General features: G+C 49.3%; 5 protein-coding genes across 5 annotated transcripts; 3 read left to right on the top strand and 2 right to left on the bottom strand.

Moving 5' to 3' along the window:
* The first annotated feature begins 25 nt into the window (after positions 1 to 25).
* Positions 26 to 1538, top strand: ASPGLDRAFT_43411 (uncharacterized protein). Its single transcript, XM_022545804.1, has one exon. The coding sequence runs from the start codon at positions 408 to 410 to the stop codon at positions 1242 to 1244; it is 837 nt and encodes a 278-aa protein (XP_022403628.1). The 5' UTR covers positions 26 to 407; the 3' UTR covers positions 1245 to 1538.
* Positions 1539 to 1659: 121 nt separating this feature from the next.
* Positions 1660 to 3220, bottom strand: ASPGLDRAFT_43410 (proteasome regulatory particle lid subunit RPN11). Its single transcript, XM_022545803.1, has 4 exons — positions 2912 to 3220; positions 2503 to 2756; positions 1901 to 2436; positions 1660 to 1845 (listed from the first exon to the last, which is right to left on the bottom strand). Exons 1-4 carry the CDS (start codon positions 2981 to 2983, stop codon positions 1697 to 1699), a joined length of 1011 nt encoding a protein of 336 aa, XP_022403627.1. The 5' UTR covers positions 2984 to 3220; the 3' UTR covers positions 1660 to 1696.
* A 127-nt stretch (positions 3221 to 3347) lies between these two features.
* rpdA (histone deacetylase RPD3) lies at positions 3348 to 6295 on the top strand. Its single transcript, XM_022541793.1, has 4 exons — positions 3348 to 3812; positions 3872 to 4172; positions 4236 to 4777; positions 4826 to 6295. The coding sequence occupies exons 1-4, from the start codon at positions 3618 to 3620 to the stop codon at positions 5966 to 5968; spliced, it is 2181 nt and encodes a 726-aa protein (XP_022403626.1). The 5' UTR covers positions 3348 to 3617; the 3' UTR covers positions 5969 to 6295.
* A 620-nt stretch (positions 6296 to 6915) lies between these two features.
* On the top strand, positions 6916 to 7884 carry ASPGLDRAFT_43406 (60S ribosomal protein uL14). Its single transcript, XM_022545802.1, has 4 exons — positions 6916 to 6966; positions 7155 to 7401; positions 7561 to 7638; positions 7695 to 7884. The coding sequence occupies exons 1-4, from the start codon at positions 6947 to 6949 to the stop codon at positions 7725 to 7727; spliced, it is 378 nt and encodes a 125-aa protein (XP_022403625.1). The 5' UTR covers positions 6916 to 6946; the 3' UTR covers positions 7728 to 7884.
* An 80-nt stretch (positions 7885 to 7964) lies between these two features.
* On the bottom strand, positions 7965 to 15212 carry ASPGLDRAFT_64242 (uncharacterized protein; the record flags this gene model as incomplete). The annotated part of the gene is made up of 6 exons (XM_022548749.1): positions 7965 to 7981; positions 8213 to 10019; positions 10423 to 10427; positions 12099 to 14843; positions 14908 to 15051; positions 15155 to 15212. The coding sequence occupies 6 exons, from the start codon at positions 15210 to 15212 to the stop codon at positions 7965 to 7967; spliced, it is 4776 nt and encodes a 1591-aa protein (XP_022403624.1).
* Between the last annotated feature and the right edge of the window lie 1355 nt (positions 15213 to 16567).

Raw genomic sequence — 16567 nt, 5'->3', positions numbered from 1 at the left:
TTCTTCTTTTTTCTCCAATTTGAAAGTTGAAACCCAGATGTTAATTTGACCCTTCAAGCCTTCGCTTCCATGCATGCCGGGTTGTATTAGCTGGGGAGACCAATATTCCCACTCCCAAGAGCGCAGCTAAGATCTTCCATGCAGCTGCAGCCCCGTTCGTGGGATACAATTCCCTTTTCTATTGCTCTTTTTGATTCTTCTCTTTCTCAGAGGTGATGTACTCTGCTTGGAAGGAGAGGAGTGTGTTATGGTTAATGCAAAATTTCAATTAATGCAACAATGGGAAGACCCATAACATTTTTCTTTCAAGCACTTTCAGCGATCGATATAGACCTTAGACCTTCACACACCCACATTGGAGTATTTGTTTGATTTTTAGAGGCTTCTCGTACAGCCCCTTTTTCACCATGCTCTCTGTCACAAAGACCTTGGAGGACCTGACTCTCCAGGATCTGTATCCGGACTTCGACTCGAAGGGTGTCGACGGAGAAAGAGAAGAAGAAAAAATTGAGTCCAGAAAACCAAGACAGCCCTTTCGCTTCTTTGACCTCCCATCTGAACTTCGCCTGCGTATCTACTCCTTCATCCTGTTCGCCACCACTCATCGTCGCTGGTTGCAGCAAACCCGAACAACCGGCAGTGTGGGCGCCTCGTCGAAAAATCCCCCTACTGCGCCGCTGCCAGAGCGTCTTTCGCTCTTCCTAGTATCGAAGCAAGTCCACCTGGAGGCCAGCGATTATTACTACTCCATTCAGACCTTCCGCGTATTCCCGATTCAGGATTACTCCAAAATGCCTACCATCAGGTCCTTGCCACCGCTCTACCGGCCGTCAATCTCGAACATCGAATTAATCCTAGGCTCGAGCTGGACTAAACCCCCGAAATCCTGGACCGTCGACAATTCGCTTGGCCTGGAGGATATGCATCGGGTTCATACTTTGAAGGTGTTTATCGAGTGTGACCCGTCGCATCCGGTATTCGAAGGTTTCCGCGTTTCCAAGGGCTTCTACACGGATTTTGCCGGTGATCTTCTGCGCAAGATCCTGAAGAGACTGCCGGGTTTGAAACACGTTGAATTCGACGGCTATCCCTCTGTCCGTAGACATGGAGCTCTCATGATGCGGCTATTGCAGGAGACGAAAGTGGCAAAGAAGCAGATCGTCTGGGGACCGGAGAGGCAGTGGAGGCATGACAAGGAGTCGGAGAGCGAAGGGGAGGAAGAGCAGGTTGTAGAGGTATCTTGAGGAGTGTCATTGTTTATCACGCCTACATTGTTTGTCGTACAGTCGCACGGATTTAGGGGAGAGCACTACGAAGTCGACTTTTGGTCTCCAGGACTGTCATGAGTTACACGGGTCTGCTTGCGCGCCGCTGGATATGCGAATTCGACGGATACGGTTTTTCAACGAACATTATGAGACATACGTTGCCGGGATGGTTCGAGTGTATTATTACCATCATTGGGCTGTTGCCCTTTTTACAGTTGTATATACTGCATAGAATATGAATAGCATTATTACCGGAAGGATGAAAGTTCACTATTGCTGTTTTGATAGACTGGTATTCATCTATGTCGCTTATTATATCCAGTGGATGTAAAACGTGGGAAATAGTTTTATGGCATGCATCGTATTCCCACAAAGATAGAACTTCGTAGGCTTATGTTTGAATTCCTAGCCGTGATTAGCATACCCGTCTATAGCTCGTCATCCACCTCCATGGCAGCGCCATTATGAGCTCCCTTGGCTTCCGATGGCCGTGCCACGGAAGCTTCCTTGTCAATCATCTGCCTCGAGACCGCAACAATGTTATCTTCGATCAGTTGCTGGCTGACATCCTCGATATCTGTAGTACATTGTTAATATCAATCAACGCAGTAGTAAGGAGAGGAACAACGTACGCTTCTTAGGATCAACCTTTCCGACATATCGCGTCTTGAGTTGATCCTTGCTCAATTCTGTTTCCTCCTTGACCCGCTTCTCATAACCCTCAGCAAGGCCAACCAATTGCTTCATACGGTCGACATTGTGCTGGCATTCATCGTGGAAGTCGTTCATCTGCAATGCCTCGGTCCATACTTGCTTGTGCAGGTTCATCAACATGTTCTCCTCGAGGCCCGTCTTGCGATAATTAATGCCAATGCTGTAGTAGTGTCGGTTCAGGCCGTGAATGAGGGCCTGGATCGATGGCTTATTCAGGTGACCCAAGTTGGATGTTGTTTGCCGGGGCTCCTGGCCCATAACAACGGTCTGAGGTTGGATGAGACGGAAGGCATCGATAACGACCTTGCCCTTAACAGATTGGATGGGGTCAACAACAACAGCAACAGCACGAGGTGTGAGCTGTTCGAATGATTGCTGAGTGTTGACATCGACGGAGGAGAGCCAGCATCCGAAACCAGGGTGAGAGTGATACCAGCCGACGACGCTTTCCGGTCTGAATAAAAGAAAACTATCAGTATCTCACTGACATAAGAAGCGGGAGCAGCTAGCCAAAGCATACCGTCCAGTTTGTCGCAGCATTTCCATCATCTTGGTCTGGAAGACAGGGTCCACGGCTTCGACACTGACACCAGTACCACTTTGAGGCATAGCAAAAACATCCACCACCTGAACAGTGTATTCATCCACGAATTCACCCAGCATCAGACCCATAACTTCCATAGGCACACCTGCCCGACCATGTCTTAACATCTTCAACAGCGCTAGGGACGAGATGTGGACAGTTTCGGCGTTATCGATCAGGTTGGGCGTGTCCTATCATAGCTCGAGTCAGCTATATTCCCCCCAGTTTACAATTTTCTCGCAATGTAATGAATATATCTTGCTTCTGAACTACCCATTCACGAGACTTGAAGCAGAAGGGATCCCGAATAAGATGCAGTAGAGAGTGACGCAACGAGAGCACTTACACCACCAGGAGCACCTCCCATGCCCATGCCCATACCCTGGGCAGCATGAAGCATCCGATTTAGGCGATCCATGACGAATTAGAAGATTCAGTGGAAGAAGGATGAACTGGAAGATAGCAGGAGGGAAGCTTCCAGTACGGAAGCGTCAACGTCGGAGTTCGTTGGGTGGCACGAAGAGACGGTCTCGTGAGCGCGTTCGAAGCAGACAGCAACGACAGCCAAATGCTAGAGGGAAAATGGTAAGAGCAACAAAAGACAAGAGTAATAAATTGACAGTTGATGGGATGGCAGAAGGAGTTGAGCTCACAGAGGATGTACCAACAGAGACAAGATGAGGCGCATCACATAACCAAAGGCGGTGAGCCAATATAAGCTCCCCTCTTGCGCGCCGGCGGTCTTTGCTCGGCCGTCCCCTTCCATCAATTCCTCTCTTCTTCTCTCGTTCTCTTCCTCTCTTCCTTTTTTCCTTTTTTGCTCTTTCTATTCCGAAGGGCGATGGGATTATCATATTCCATTGCGCTGTTACTGTCTTAATATCAACCTCCACTTGCCACCGTCCATTCGCCTAGTTCGTCTCGGACTATCGATAGTCTTTCCCTACTACTCCGTCGACGGCGTCTACATTGATTAACCCTTCGACCGGCGCTACACACCTATATATCGCATAATTCAACTGAGCAAGCATTCTCCGTGCTTCTTCCTCAGGATGTCGAACTTAGCACCACCGCTGGATCCCATTATCAACGGGCTTGGGGACCGGAACCGCAAGGTCGCCTACTTCTACGATTCCGACGTGGGAAACTATGCCTATGTGTCGGGACATCCCATGAAGCCTCACCGTATAAGGATGGCCCATAGCTTGGTCATGAACTATGGCCTTTACAAGAAAATGGAAATCTACGTGAGTGGTTCTGATTTGGGCCCCTTTTGGACATCGCGGCTAATAGGCAAACATTACAGCGTGCGAAACCCGCCTCCAAGTTTGAGATGACGCAGTTCCATACCGACGAGTACATCGACTTCCTTTCGAAGGTTACTCCGGATAACATGGATTCTTTCGCGAAGGAACAAAGCAAGTACAATGTTGGTGACGATTGTCCCGTGTTCGATGGTCTTTTTGAGTTCTGCGGTATTAGTGCTGGTGGCAGTATGGAAGGTGCAGCTCGGCTAAATCGCAACAAATGTGACGTCGCTGTGAACTGGGCTGGTGGTCTTCACCACGCAAAGAAGAGCGAAGCGAGTGGTTTCTGTTATGTGAACGGTATGGCTCAAGTGTGCTTTTAGCAGAGGTCGTAATAGGCTCGACTAACCACATCTTGCTCAGACATCGTCCTCGGTATTCTCGAACTTTTACGGTTCAAGCAGCGCGTTCTCTACGTCGATATCGATGTACACCACGGCGATGGTGTTGAGGAAGCCTTTTACACTACAGATCGTGTCATGACGGTCTCCTTCCACAAATACGGAGAATATTTCCCCGGAACCGGCGAACTTCGCGATATTGGTGTGGGCCAGGGCAAGAACTATGCCGTCAATTTCCCGCTTCGCGATGGTATTGATGATATCTCGTACAAGAGCATCTTTGAGCCTGTTATCAAGAGTGTTATGGAATGGTACCGGCCTGAAGCTGTGGTCCTTCAATGCGGCGGTGACAGTCTCTCTGGTGATCGTCTGGGATGCTTCAACCTGAGCATGAGAGGTCACGCAAATTGCGTAAACTTCGTCAAGAGCTTCAATTTGCCGACGTTGGTCGTCGGTGGCGGTGGGTATACGATGCGCAATGTCGCGCGGACGTGGGCATTCGAAACAGGTATTCTCTTGGGTGAAAACCTAGAACATCAGCTTCCTTATAATGACTATTATGAGGTAAGTACTTCTCGCCCCATCGTTGAGTAAGATATTAACAAATTATAGTATTTCGGTCCGGACTACGAACTAAACGTACGGCCATCGAATATGGACAATGCCAACACGAAGGAGTACCTAGAGAAAATTCGTGCTCAGGTGGTTGAAAATCTTAAGCGCACAGCTTTTGCGCCATCGGTCCAAATGACCGATGTTCCTCGCGACCCTCTTGTAGGGGGTATGGACGATGAGGCGGATGCGATTCTTGACGATGAAGATGAAGATGAGAACAAAGACGTACGTGTCACCAGGCGACGCTTCGATCAGTACGTGGAGAAGCCCGGCGAACTTAGCGACAGCGAGGACGAGGAAGAGAACGCTGCCAATGGCATCCGCCGTCAACCCAACAGTCTCAAGTCCAAAAATCACTTTAGCTACAAACACCTCGACGCTGGTGACTCTGGGCTCGACAGTGGGCTTGCAACGCCTCGAGACGAATCTTCGATTGCTGATGAAGAGGCTGATGTTATGGGCGATGCTAAGATGACGGAAGCACCTGAAGTGGAGACAGAAGGTCCCCGCTCACCGTCTGCAGAGCCACCATCAAGAGCCGAAGAAGCTTCTGCACATGAGCAAAGTGAAATGGCTATTGACAAGCAAGAAGAGGAATCTGCTGCACCTGCTGCTGCATCTACTTCTGTGCCAGTTTCGCGCCAGCCGTCGTCCAAGGTCCAGGACGAGGACACGACGATGGAAGACGCACAACCGCCCGCACCTGAACCAGAGCATCCGGAGAGCACCGTTCCAAGTGAAAAGCAAGAAGAAGAAACGAAGCCAGTCGAGGAAGCAGCACCTAGTACCGATAATCCTGCAACCGAGCTGTCGAGTCCACCGAAATCCCAATCGCCCGCCAAGGAAGTATCTGAACCAGCAGGAGAGAAAGCGGAACAACCCGAGGTAGCGGAGACAGCAGAGAAGACGGAGACAGTGGCGCCAACGGGATCGACGGAGGCTACCACTGCTCCTGCTGCTACCGAGGAAGCAAAGCCGGAGAAAGCGCCTGAAGCTCCCAAAGACGAGCCGACTTCTGAAAAAACTGGAGCGGAAGAACCTAAGGCAACAGAAGAGAGCAACAATGCAAACAATACAGAAGAGTCGAAAGAGGCCTCCTCGGAACAGAGGCCTGAGGAGCCTGCGAAGAACGAAGAGTAAAACTTCAGCAACACCGACTGCGGCGAAGGCGCAATCTTCTTATCGGTTCCTGGCGCAATTAGGGGACATATGGCAAATACGGTGTTTGGGTGAAAGAATTGCATTGAGTTATGCTATAGGGTTCAAGTTTGCTATGCTATAATCGCGAGAGGCCTTTTTCTTATTTAGCCATTCTTGTCTCGTTTCTGGTTCTTTTTGGAACATCTTTTGGCTTGTTTTTACTGCGTTGTTGTTTTTTAATTCACTTGACGCTTGATGCCGCTACAAGTATTAGACTAGTCCGTACATATGAGTTATACAATCGAATTTCTCTGTACAGCATGCCAGTAGCAAAATCTCTACCTATGTCGCCGTTTCGTAGATAGGGCTCATTAACTGACGTCATATCAGTAGCCGAGACCAGGCCTTCCCAATTGGGTTTTCTATTACATAAGACACGCTATCCGGATGCAGTAAGGTGCTAGGGCACATCCTCTAGCCCAAGCGGGACCCCACCCAACCAATAGACGGTGGGTGCCAAGATTTTGCCCACGACGCACACTAAGCGAGAGACCAATTCGAAACCAGTCGCCGTGCCAAATCTCGACGTCCCCCGACACCTTTGTCCCTTTTCCCAGTTAGTCGACACCGTTTAACTAACAAACAGCCAAAATGTCTAAGAGAGGGTGAGTGCTGTCTGTCCGGTTTAATCTATGTTAGCAGATGTTATGCCCGCGAGTGTTGCCGTCCGTTGTCGTTCGTTGTCGCCGTCCAGGGAAGCGAAGAAAATTCGAAAAGAGGAAGTTATAGGGCGCATGATTGGGAAGTTATACGAAAAAATTCGAAGCAGTTTGCGGTTATGGATGGACAACGAGGACGGAAGGCAGCGCTCAAAGGCGACATTTGTTGGACAAAAGAAGTATATTTTTCGGATGAAGAAGGGAATGCTGATTTGTTTTCGATTATAGTCGTGGTGGTGCCGCCGGCAACAAGCTGAAGATGTCGCTCGGTCTTCCTGTGTACGTTTGGATGAATCCCTGAATCCCCAGCACTATTTTTCGATCCGATCAGAATCTACTATGTCGAACATCGTCTACCCTTTCAAGATCTCTCCGCCCTTCAACACCGTCGTCACAAACACACGAATCGCAATATACGAACTGGAAAAACTGGAGGAACAAACTCGCTAACGACATGCGTCTTATAGTGGAGCCGTCCTCAACTGCTGCGACAACTCCGGTGCCCGTAACCTCTACATCATCTCGGTTAAGGGCATTGGTGCGCGCCTGAACCGTCTCCCCGCCGCGGGTGTCGGTGACATGGTCATGGCCACTGTCAAGAAGGGAAAGCCTGAGCTCCGTAAGAAGGTCATGCCTGCTGTTGTCGTCCGTCAGAGCAAGCCCTGGAGACGGCCGGACGGTATCTACCTCTACTTCGAGGACAACGCTGGTGTTGTGAGTAATGCCCTAGGGTCATTGGATAGGCTGTTGGGAATATGGGGGGTTACGGTTCTGCTTTTTTGGTTGAATTGGAGCACCAGCACCCTTGAACCGACATTCTATCCATTGGCCTAAGTTCGGTTGAAGAGGAACACTTTTGCTAATCATGAACAGATCGTCAACGCTAAGGGTGAGATGAAGGGATCCGCCATCACCGGTCCCGTCGGTAAGGAGGCTGCTGAGCTCTGGCCCGTAAGACACCCCATTCTTCCCCAGACAAGAGGCAGCATCCAATTAACGTACTCTAGCGTATCGCTTCCAACTCCGGTGTCGTCATGTAAAAAAGGAAATCCGAAAATTGATATGGATGGAACGATACCAGCTGGGCTTATGGGTTGCATATGAATTTAAAGCAATTAAAAAAATGGAAAAAGGCGCTTTGAATTTATCCCTTTTTTAAGCAGCCATTTCATGTTTTCCTTTTTTTTTTTTTTTTTAATACTCACCCCGGAACTCGATGACCTCTTTTACCTTATTCCTCTTTTCTTTAATGGCGACTCGGAGAATTCAAAAATCTTTCAAAATTTCTGTCCAACTTCAAGTGGTTTATAGTAATAGTAGTTTCTATCCGTGTATGAATAACAATTCGCGACAAAACCGTATCCAAGTACACCATGAGTGCCAGGCTCGTATATATAATATCCAAAAAGAAAGCCAGAACCCTACAACTACAACTTCAACTCCTTCGTCTGCTGTGGCCCCTTAGCCCCATTCGACTGCGGACCACCGTTCTGTCCCTTTTGCAAGTCCTTTCTCTCCTTCTGACCTTTTTCCAACTGAGGAGATCCTGATTTCGAAGATCCAAAAGCCAAAGCAAGAATGTATAACAAAAACACAACCACCGTCACGAGGTCAATCACATGAACCGCCCACCAGATATGCTGCACTCCAGCGGCGCACATGGTGATCTCGTATTTCCATTCGTTGACAGCTGGGTCGGCATCGAACCAGAGGGAGAGTAGACCGGCGTTCCCGCCGTACTCGCCCATCATGGAGCGGAGGGTGACCTCGCGGATGGACGGGGTATCTTTCGGGGTATCGTGGTGGCTGGTGTACCGTTTTGCTTTCCATTTCCAAGCCTGTTGTTCGGATTCGGATGGTGAATCGTCGTGTTGCTCAGTCGCATCCTCGTTTGTGCGATTAACGAAATGGACCACGTCGCATCCGGTGTGGTCGTGACCAGTAAGAATGAGTCCGTTACGACCGAATCCGCCAACGGGGGCTTCTTCACTCCCGCTCATGCCAAAAATGCCCTGCAGAATGCCGTTGGTGCTGAGGTGATCACTAAGGTGGTTCTGTTCCCGCAGCCCTCCCTCCAGGAAGCGGGGTGTGTCACCCTCGTCGTCGTTTTCATGATACGTAAAGTAAGGCCCATCCGTGCAAATTCCGTCCTCCTTGTGCATGGGGAGATGCGTGAGAAGTAATGTAAAGGTCGTGCGATCCTCAACCGGCCAAGTGCGGTGGGAGATCACGTCATTAATGTAGTCGTAGCTGTCCGCTTGGATCTTCTCTGAAAGAGCCGGGGAATCCAAGGTCAAGGTATTCAGGTTAATCACATGCAGTGTTGGGATGACGGTCGAATTATCATGGCCGGAAAGGGGATGCTGGAAACGAATGTCCCAGTTTGCGCGTCCAAATACGCGCTCAAAACGCTCCAACCGAGAGTCACTGGCATCCCCCGAGTATCCAATATCGTGGTTCCCTGCGATGTTGATGATCCTATGTTCCCAAGCAGGATTGGCTCCTAGTTGCTCCAACCCAGATTTATCATCAACTTCATTATTGTCGTGTCCCTTTTGCCCCGTCACAGTAATCTCATCGCCAACCCGTTCACCACCCTTGAATACCCGATCCCAATATCTGTCCCCGCGCCGGTCGAATTCCTCATCCGTCACCCACTGGCTGCCAACCAGGTCCCCTAACACTGTGACATGCGACGGACGGGTCCACCAATGTAGCGTCCGATATATATGTGCCAAATAGTAGTCATTTCCCAGCAAATCAAGCCGTTTCTGAGCAGCGCGCAAGCTGCGTGGGACGTCCTTGGTTATGAGGGTGCGCCAAGCTGTCGAAATCGTAGCGTACGCATTTCGTAAGTAGTGTTCGAGGCTGCTGATATCGTCGTCGGTATCGTTCTCGTCAGCATCACTTTCGTTGGTATCGTTGTCATCGTCGGGGCGGTATTGCAGAGCCAACTTAACCGCAAGCCAGTGTTTCTGAATCCGCACCGAGAACGCATTATCAAGACTCGGGAGCGAGCTGTCCCCTTCCAGCTGGGGATCTGCTAGGACTAGCAGTCGAAAGATGGCCGGTTCGTCTGCGGAGGCGGTGCCGACATGCTGTCGGAAAGTAGCAAGGAGCGGATTTGTGCCTTGTTTTCCAACCCCTTCTTCTGTTTTTTGAGGCAGCGGAAATGCGCAGCCGTGGAAGACCGGGTAAAGATAGTGGTAGACCGTGGCTGCTATCGCCAATGGAAGGAGGACGAAGAGAAGACGGCGAGCGAGGAAAAGGAGGGACATCGAGGAGGCCCGGATAATGGACCCAGCATTTGCGGGTTTGGAAAAATCGGATGCCTTCTGTTAAGTTATGCCACACTAGAGATACTTGCCAGGTAGGAATATACACTGGCTATAGCCTCGAATCGGGTGTTGATTCAGTGGTGATGCACGGTGCAAAGGGGAAAAAATAGAAAACGAGATGACGATCATCGTCAATCAGAAGCATTCGAGAACCGTGGAATAATCGATACTAAACCCGATAACACAGCTGCTTGAAGAAACATGATTTTGGTGGGTTTTATTGCTCTGATGGATTCACATTATTGTATATAGCAGTGGTTTTGTTCTTCAATCAGCTACTAGCTTTGGAGGTGGTTTCCCAATACGGAACTTTCACGTGACTTTTGTTTACTTCTATATCGTATTTCCACCACCTTTCTTCTCCAAAATTCTACTGATTAAACTGGCTCTGCTTCACTTGATCTAGCGGGATGAAGATATGGATCACTCATCAGAAGAAATGGAACAACACTTCCGCAGCCGGCGGAAGCAACTTCGTCGCGTTCTCAAGACAATTCGACTGGATATTGACGGTTTGGGTAGCTCTTTCGATGCCACTGCATTGCTAGGTCTTGGTATTAAACGCAGTACTATGTCTCTTGAAGATAAATATTTCTATCCTCAATACTTTGAACCTTATCAGGCTGGTATCAAAATGCCCAGGGAGGGTGAAGAGGCAGAGGAATACATTTAAGAAAGCTTCCCGACACTTGAACATGAAGTGTGTGAGGAAGAATTAGAAATCGGCTATGAGAATGCGTATCACTTACAATCCCATGTATTCAACACCATTTCTCTTGCAATACTCCCGCAGGAGAATAAATGTCCCCCGGGGGTCTATGACAAACAGTTGGTCTATCTATGTTTTCCCTTTTCTACGTTGGACGATCAGGGCTAGGCTAACTCGTCAATGTTGAGGGCCGGGGCCCTTTTATTTTCGGACTATCTACGAGTCCCGCGTGCCTTCTTGGGAAACCAAAGCAGTCGGCGAAGTGCCAGATGAGACACTCCCTCATATCAAGTGCATGATATCCATCGCCGGGGTTTAAGATGGCAACAGCAAGGCACTTCTGCGTGGAGAGCTCATTATAATCTTTAGCATCATAGAGCAGAGTCTCCAAAATGAGCACCTATGCACATATCTTGATGCCCCAGTAAGCCAAGGAAACATTTGACCCCTTCCCATATTCACATTATATTCTGCAGATAGGGACTAAAGATCTCTTTCTTTGCCAGGTCTTGCTTTTTACTTTCAGGGACTCAATGGTCCGCGCAATAGAGGCTAATCTGGAAGGAGGCCAACTTGTATTGCGCGTTACAAAATGGTATGACTTCAAACAAGAGGATGAGGACTTTACCCTCTCTTTCTTTGCACGATGATTGTGGCTAGGTAATGCGTTGGCTGAATCTACTGCCGCTAGTGGTGCGACATGACACTGGGAATTGTATATTTTGGAAGGGCATCAATAGGTTTATGGTATATTATCAGGCATATGGTGTGCTTTCTTCTGCTCAATTCTATCTTGTTTATGATGTGCCTTCCATGATGATAAGGGCAGGTTCTTACCGGGCAAATAACTATATGACGTAGGGCAACAATTAAAGTAAATTCAACAGCACAAGATCTCTATGTACCAAGAATACCCAATTAGAATAGAATGAAATAAATGAAAACAACAGGCATAATTTATTTTACCAACTCTCATGCTATATCCATTCCATATTCCATCATATCCTTTTCCACAATATCTGACAACAGAAACGAAGATAGCTAACTAAATAGAAACCCCATATCAGGCATAAAACGAGACGTACAAACCAAAGGAAAAGCATGAGAACGAAGAAAAAAAACCGGAACAAGGGGTATATCACATAAACGCCAAACAAGATATTAGCAACTGCCAGAAAAACGGCGTCGCGTTATGAGGTAAGTGTATTTGAAAATCGATAACCAGGTATTAATGATTATCCCATCAATCCATCGAAAAGGGGAAGATTAAGAAAAGAAAGAAAGGCGAAAGAAAGAAAGGAATTAGCTCGACTTGTCAGTCGTTTCTGAAACCAAAGTCGAGGAACCATTGTCAAGAGGGTTACTAGCAAGCGGGCTCGATGGAGTCTGGCCATCATCATCGCCCCTAGTGGGAGTCTCAAGACCAAGACCTAGACCGGTACCGTCGTTCGTGGTCGGTGGCTCTTCGCCCGCCTCTTGCGCCCGTTCTTCGGCCATGTCCTCGTCTTCCTCTTGAGGGGTTGGAGTGGCGAGAAGCGCAGGCGGTCGCTGGTTCATCAGTCGAGCTTGCTTCAAACTGACGGTCTTTTTATCAATATTGTAGGTGGTCTCGACTGGAATTTCCATGTCGCGTTCGATAGTCGCTTTCATGAGAGCAGCCATCCACAAGCGGCCTTCTTTGACAGTATCCACTTGAAAATAATGGACGGCGGGTTTGGTGAATTGGACACTGCGAGCCACGCCGGCTTTCGGGGGCACCAGCTTGAAGAAAAACGGCCCGCTACTTTCGGACTTGGACAACTTGTCCGTGGGTATTTGGGTAGCACCGGCGGGCGACGTTGGTGATGCCGTAGCACCAGTGAGAGTGGCATGTAGCGTGATGATCGGGTCGTTGTCTGCTCGAAGAACACGATGCCCAGTAATGTCAATCAGACCTCGTTCCTCCTTGTCCTTATCCGAATAGTAATACGACAAGCGACGACCTCGCAAGACAAAGAGGCGAGGCTTCCACGTTGTCATCAGGTTCGAAGATCGTTTCTTCATCCAACCCGAATAATCACATTGCGTCATTTGCTCATTTGGAGACTTCTTCTCCAATCCTTGGATGTACGCACTCGTGTCCTTCTTGGTCTTGACGGAGGTCTTGGCAGAGGGCTTGGGACGTGGCAAAGGGAAACCACCGGCGCCATCTACCGCTTTCCCAGATCCATCAGTGCTTTGGCGTTCAGTGCTAATGCGTTCCGAACTCTTGGATGTGGCAGACGGCGTGGTCGATCCAGTTCGGATAGACGACGGATCCGAGTCCTTGATTGGTGATGAAGGGACTCCCGACGTGTCGACTTTCCCGACAATGTCCGTCGTCGTCCGAAGGCCAACAGCACGTCGAAATTTAGGACCAGCATTCTTGATATGTTGCTGGAACGGCAATGGGGAAGAACGCGCAGATGGTTCTGCACCGGTTTTACCACTTCCACTGCTACCAACCAAAGACGAAAAGAACCCGGTTCCAGAAGCTGTCTTGTCCTCCAATGAGGCCGCATTGGATGATTGCGAACTGTGACCAGACCGGTCCACAATGCGCGTGCTGAGACTCCGGAGACGGCCCTTAGGGGGTGGAACAGGTGGGCCCGAAGAAGACGGCTTCGACGAGGCGAAGGCATGGTTGGCGGCATCGCGAATCGAGTCGATGCTTCCAATACGGGAATGCCGTTTGCCCACCCTGAAAGGTTCGTCGTTGTAGCTTGACTTCCTGGAATGGCTGATACTCCCACTAGCCGCGGAACCCCGTTTGACCAGCACCCGCTTGCTTTTCTTGGTATCACCCTCGGGTCCTGAGAAGTATCCACGGTCCAGGTCATCGTACCGGTCCGTCACCGAAATGGCTGAATCACATTCATTAGGGTCCACGCCGCGTGTTCCTTGCTGAGAATACGTGCTCTCTGATGTGGTCGTCCCGAGAGACGTACCCGGACGAGGGGAAATTCGTTGGTTTCCACCGGCCATGGACCAAGCCCGGTCAAATGAGGGCTTGGGCTGATGCGACGCACGAGGGGCCGAGTCAGCCAGCTCGAAGGAGCGATTGGTCGTGTCGATCGACGAATGACGGCGGGAATGGTTGAAGTTTCGAATGGATGCGGCCGAGGGTCTTTCTTCAACACCGATGCTATATGTTGGAGCGGGCGATGTATTGCTCTGCATATTTCCACCGAACCGGGGATGTTGATACGACGAAATGCTCGAACCTCGCGACTGAGGGTAACTGCCAGTCTTCTCGGAAAATGTTGGGATGCGTGGGAGGAAGGTACCCGTAGGTTCGGGACGCTCTTCTGACGTCCGAGGATAGGAGGCGGGTTGCCCCTTGATCTCTTCCTGAAAAGCTTTCACTTTGTGCCAGGTCTTCAAACGGCGGCCCATGACACCGAAATCAAACTCTTTCATCATAACGAAATCCTGGGACATATCAAGGAGGACGTCACCGGTAATCTCTTGGTCTTCGAAAATGTCGCAGTGTCTGTCATCGATGTCAAGCTCTCGGAGGCGCTTTGCGGTTTCATGCTGATCCCAGGCGCGCACCTGCTCCTCGGTAGGTTGACTTTCTTCCTCTTCGTCCGTCTCATGGCCATTGATGTAGGACATACGGTGACCGAGGTGGCTGCTGTACTCGCTCTCAGAATCGTTTCGCACCCTGGGTTCCGGGGGCGCCAAGCTATGTCGTGGGGTACTCAAGTCGGTGATGTGCTCATCGATAACGCTCAAGGTCTCGTTCATGACCGGACTGTCCTGACCACTCATCTGATGCGCAAGGGACTGTTTGAACGACTGCTGAACATCAAGAGTCATATTCCGAGTCGGCAGTGGAGACGAGCTCGATCTTTGTTGCGGCTGCAGTTGTTGCTTGGGCGAAGGGGGTGTCGGAGGATCGATTTCCGGCACCTGCAGACCGGAGGCGCTAGCATGGCGCGAAGCTTGCGGGGTGGATTGACTACTTTTCAATGCAACCGGCGCACCTAGGATTACATCGGGCTTTCCATTTTGCGAACCGGAGTCGCGGTGCTGTGACGTATCCGTTTGCGGTCGAGTGTTAATTCGCGGGCTGAAGGTAGTATAGACTGTGTAGGATTAAATGTCAGCGATCGCAAAAACATACGCGATCTTTTTTGAGTCGTAGCGCACCTCCAGGAAAAAGACCGGTCGTTCCTGTTTTTGAATCCTTTCCGAGAAACCATCCATCACCAAAACCATCGTCCAGTTCAATTAACTCGAGTTTGTCTCCTCGGCGTAAAGTAAGTTCGTCGTTACCGCGCGCATCGAAGTCGTCTATGAAGCAATCATAATTAGCTTTGAGGGACAGGGAAAGGAGGGGGGAGACTTCTCGCGGAAGCGATACTAGCATGCGACCACAGCGGATGGGTTGACTTACGGACAACGACCAGGAGATCGCCGGGCTGGACACCCCGGGGAGGACTTGACAAAGCCATTGTAAACCGAAAATCCCACCGAAATCAAGCAAAAAGAAGATCACAGCGAAGAGTGGTCGTGGCAATCGATAGCAGCGGACGGATTGCGCAGGAAGGACATGGGGTTCCCGGCCGCTCTCACGGGTAATTAAGGATAATAAAGAAGGCCGGCCAAATCGGCCACACAAGGGACAGGAAATTATTTCCTTTGCTCCCCCGGCAAACGGTCACCAGTGGCAGGACAAAAATAGTCTAGTTGACTGCTGGTACGGAAGATAAATCCGAGAGGTGGCAGGAAAGAGAGGGATAGAGTAGAGTAAGAAATGGACTGGAATGGAAGGTCACTGGAACGAAGCTGATGGATGGCGGGGCCGCCCAACGTAATATCGAAGTCCTTGGACTTGATAGGAACAAAGTCACGAGTCGCGGGGTATTTTGATTGTTTTCAACGTGGAATTGGAAGAAAGACAAAGAAGAAGAGAGTGAGTATGAATGAAAAAGTGAATACGAGAGAGAAAAAATATTAAAAAGGGAGGTTTGATGAAGGGATGAAGCAGCGACGTCGCTCGGTTTGACAAAACAGGGCTGCCAGACACGGCGGCAAGGCGGCGCCAAACAGTGCTTAGTGCAGTTAATGATATGGGAATAATCAAGAGAAAGAGAATGAGAGAAGAAAGAGAGGAATGAATGACAAAATTGAGAAATGAATGCGTGGCGCTTAGCAGAAGGCGTTCCCTGGTTCAGGTTCGCCGGCGAGTCTGTCCGAAAATTTATGACAATAGTTAAGACGAAGAGAAATGAGAACAAAAGAGAGAACAGGCAATAAATAGGCGTTCGAGAGGAAAGGAAGAAATAATGAGCGTGTGACAAGTTCGATGTTTGACAATAACGGGAAAGAATGTGTGTTGGCTTGACAAAAATATACGATTGCTACTCCCATCTATACAAAATACAGGGCACGGAAAGGAATAATTCTTCAGTGAGATGATCTTTCAGGCGACACAGAGTTTGGACTGGTGTCGGTGCTCGTTTCAACGCTGGTGATACATCAGATGGAAGACTCAGGATCAGTTCTACTTGTACTGAGTACTCTGTACATAGTTCAAGACTGTCAGTACAGAGTACTCCGTAGAGACACTACTGTACTGTACTGTCCTGTCCTGTCTATGAGCCCAATTGTTTGTTCTTCTCTGCAAAGTATGCTGACGAGTTGTCTCACTCTATACTTCTCAGACGGCCCAATAGCGGCCACACCAATAGCGCCCAACTAAGACTGAGAATCACATTGAATACTTCGGACTAAAACTAGACTATTGGTGACAGTACTTTTGTGACGCATGTCAGAATATGTATCATCCCATTCTTTGGGTCAATTG

This window comes from Aspergillus glaucus, assembly GCF_001890805.1.
Source record: "Aspergillus glaucus CBS 516.65 unplaced genomic scaffold ASPGLscaffold_4, whole genome shotgun sequence".
In the NCBI taxonomy this organism is placed as follows: Eukaryota; Fungi; Ascomycota; class Eurotiomycetes; order Eurotiales; family Aspergillaceae; genus Aspergillus; species Aspergillus glaucus.
The sequence above is the reverse complement of the archived record's forward strand: the minus strand, read 5'-3'. Positions and strand labels throughout refer to the sequence as shown.

Bases quoted from the DNA above. Each gene is read 5' to 3' on its own strand.
- rpdA (XM_022541793.1), top strand. From the start codon at position 3,618: ATGTCGAACTTAGCACCACCGCTGGATCCCATTATCAACGGGCTTGGG. The intron at 4,173-4,235 runs GTATGGCTCAAG...CATCTTGCTCAG, and splicing joins TGGTTTCTGTTATGTGAACG to ACATCGTCCTCGGTATTCTC. The intron at 4,778-4,825 runs GTAAGTACTTCT...AACAAATTATAG, and splicing joins CTTATAATGACTATTATGAG to TATTTCGGTCCGGACTACGA.
- ASPGLDRAFT_43411 (XM_022545804.1), top strand. From the start codon at position 408: ATGCTCTCTGTCACAAAGACCTTGGAGGACCTGACTCTCCAGGATCTG.
- ASPGLDRAFT_43410 (XM_022545803.1), bottom strand. From the start codon at position 2,983: ATGGATCGCCTAAATCGGATGCTTCATGCTGCCCAGGGTATGGGCATG. The intron at 2,437-2,502 runs GTATGCTTTGGC...TCTTTTATTCAG, and splicing joins ATGCTGCGACAAACTGGACG to ACCGGAAAGCGTCGTCGGCT. The intron at 1,846-1,900 runs GTACGTTGTTCC...AATGTACTACAG, and splicing joins AAAGGTTGATCCTAAGAAGC to ATATCGAGGATGTCAGCCAG.
- ASPGLDRAFT_43406 (XM_022545802.1), top strand. From the start codon at position 6,947: ATGTCGCTCGGTCTTCCTGT. The intron at 6,967-7,154 runs GTACGTTTGGAT...TGCGTCTTATAG, and splicing joins ATGTCGCTCGGTCTTCCTGT to TGGAGCCGTCCTCAACTGCT. The intron at 7,402-7,560 runs GTGAGTAATGCC...AATCATGAACAG, and splicing joins TCGAGGACAACGCTGGTGTT to ATCGTCAACGCTAAGGGTGA.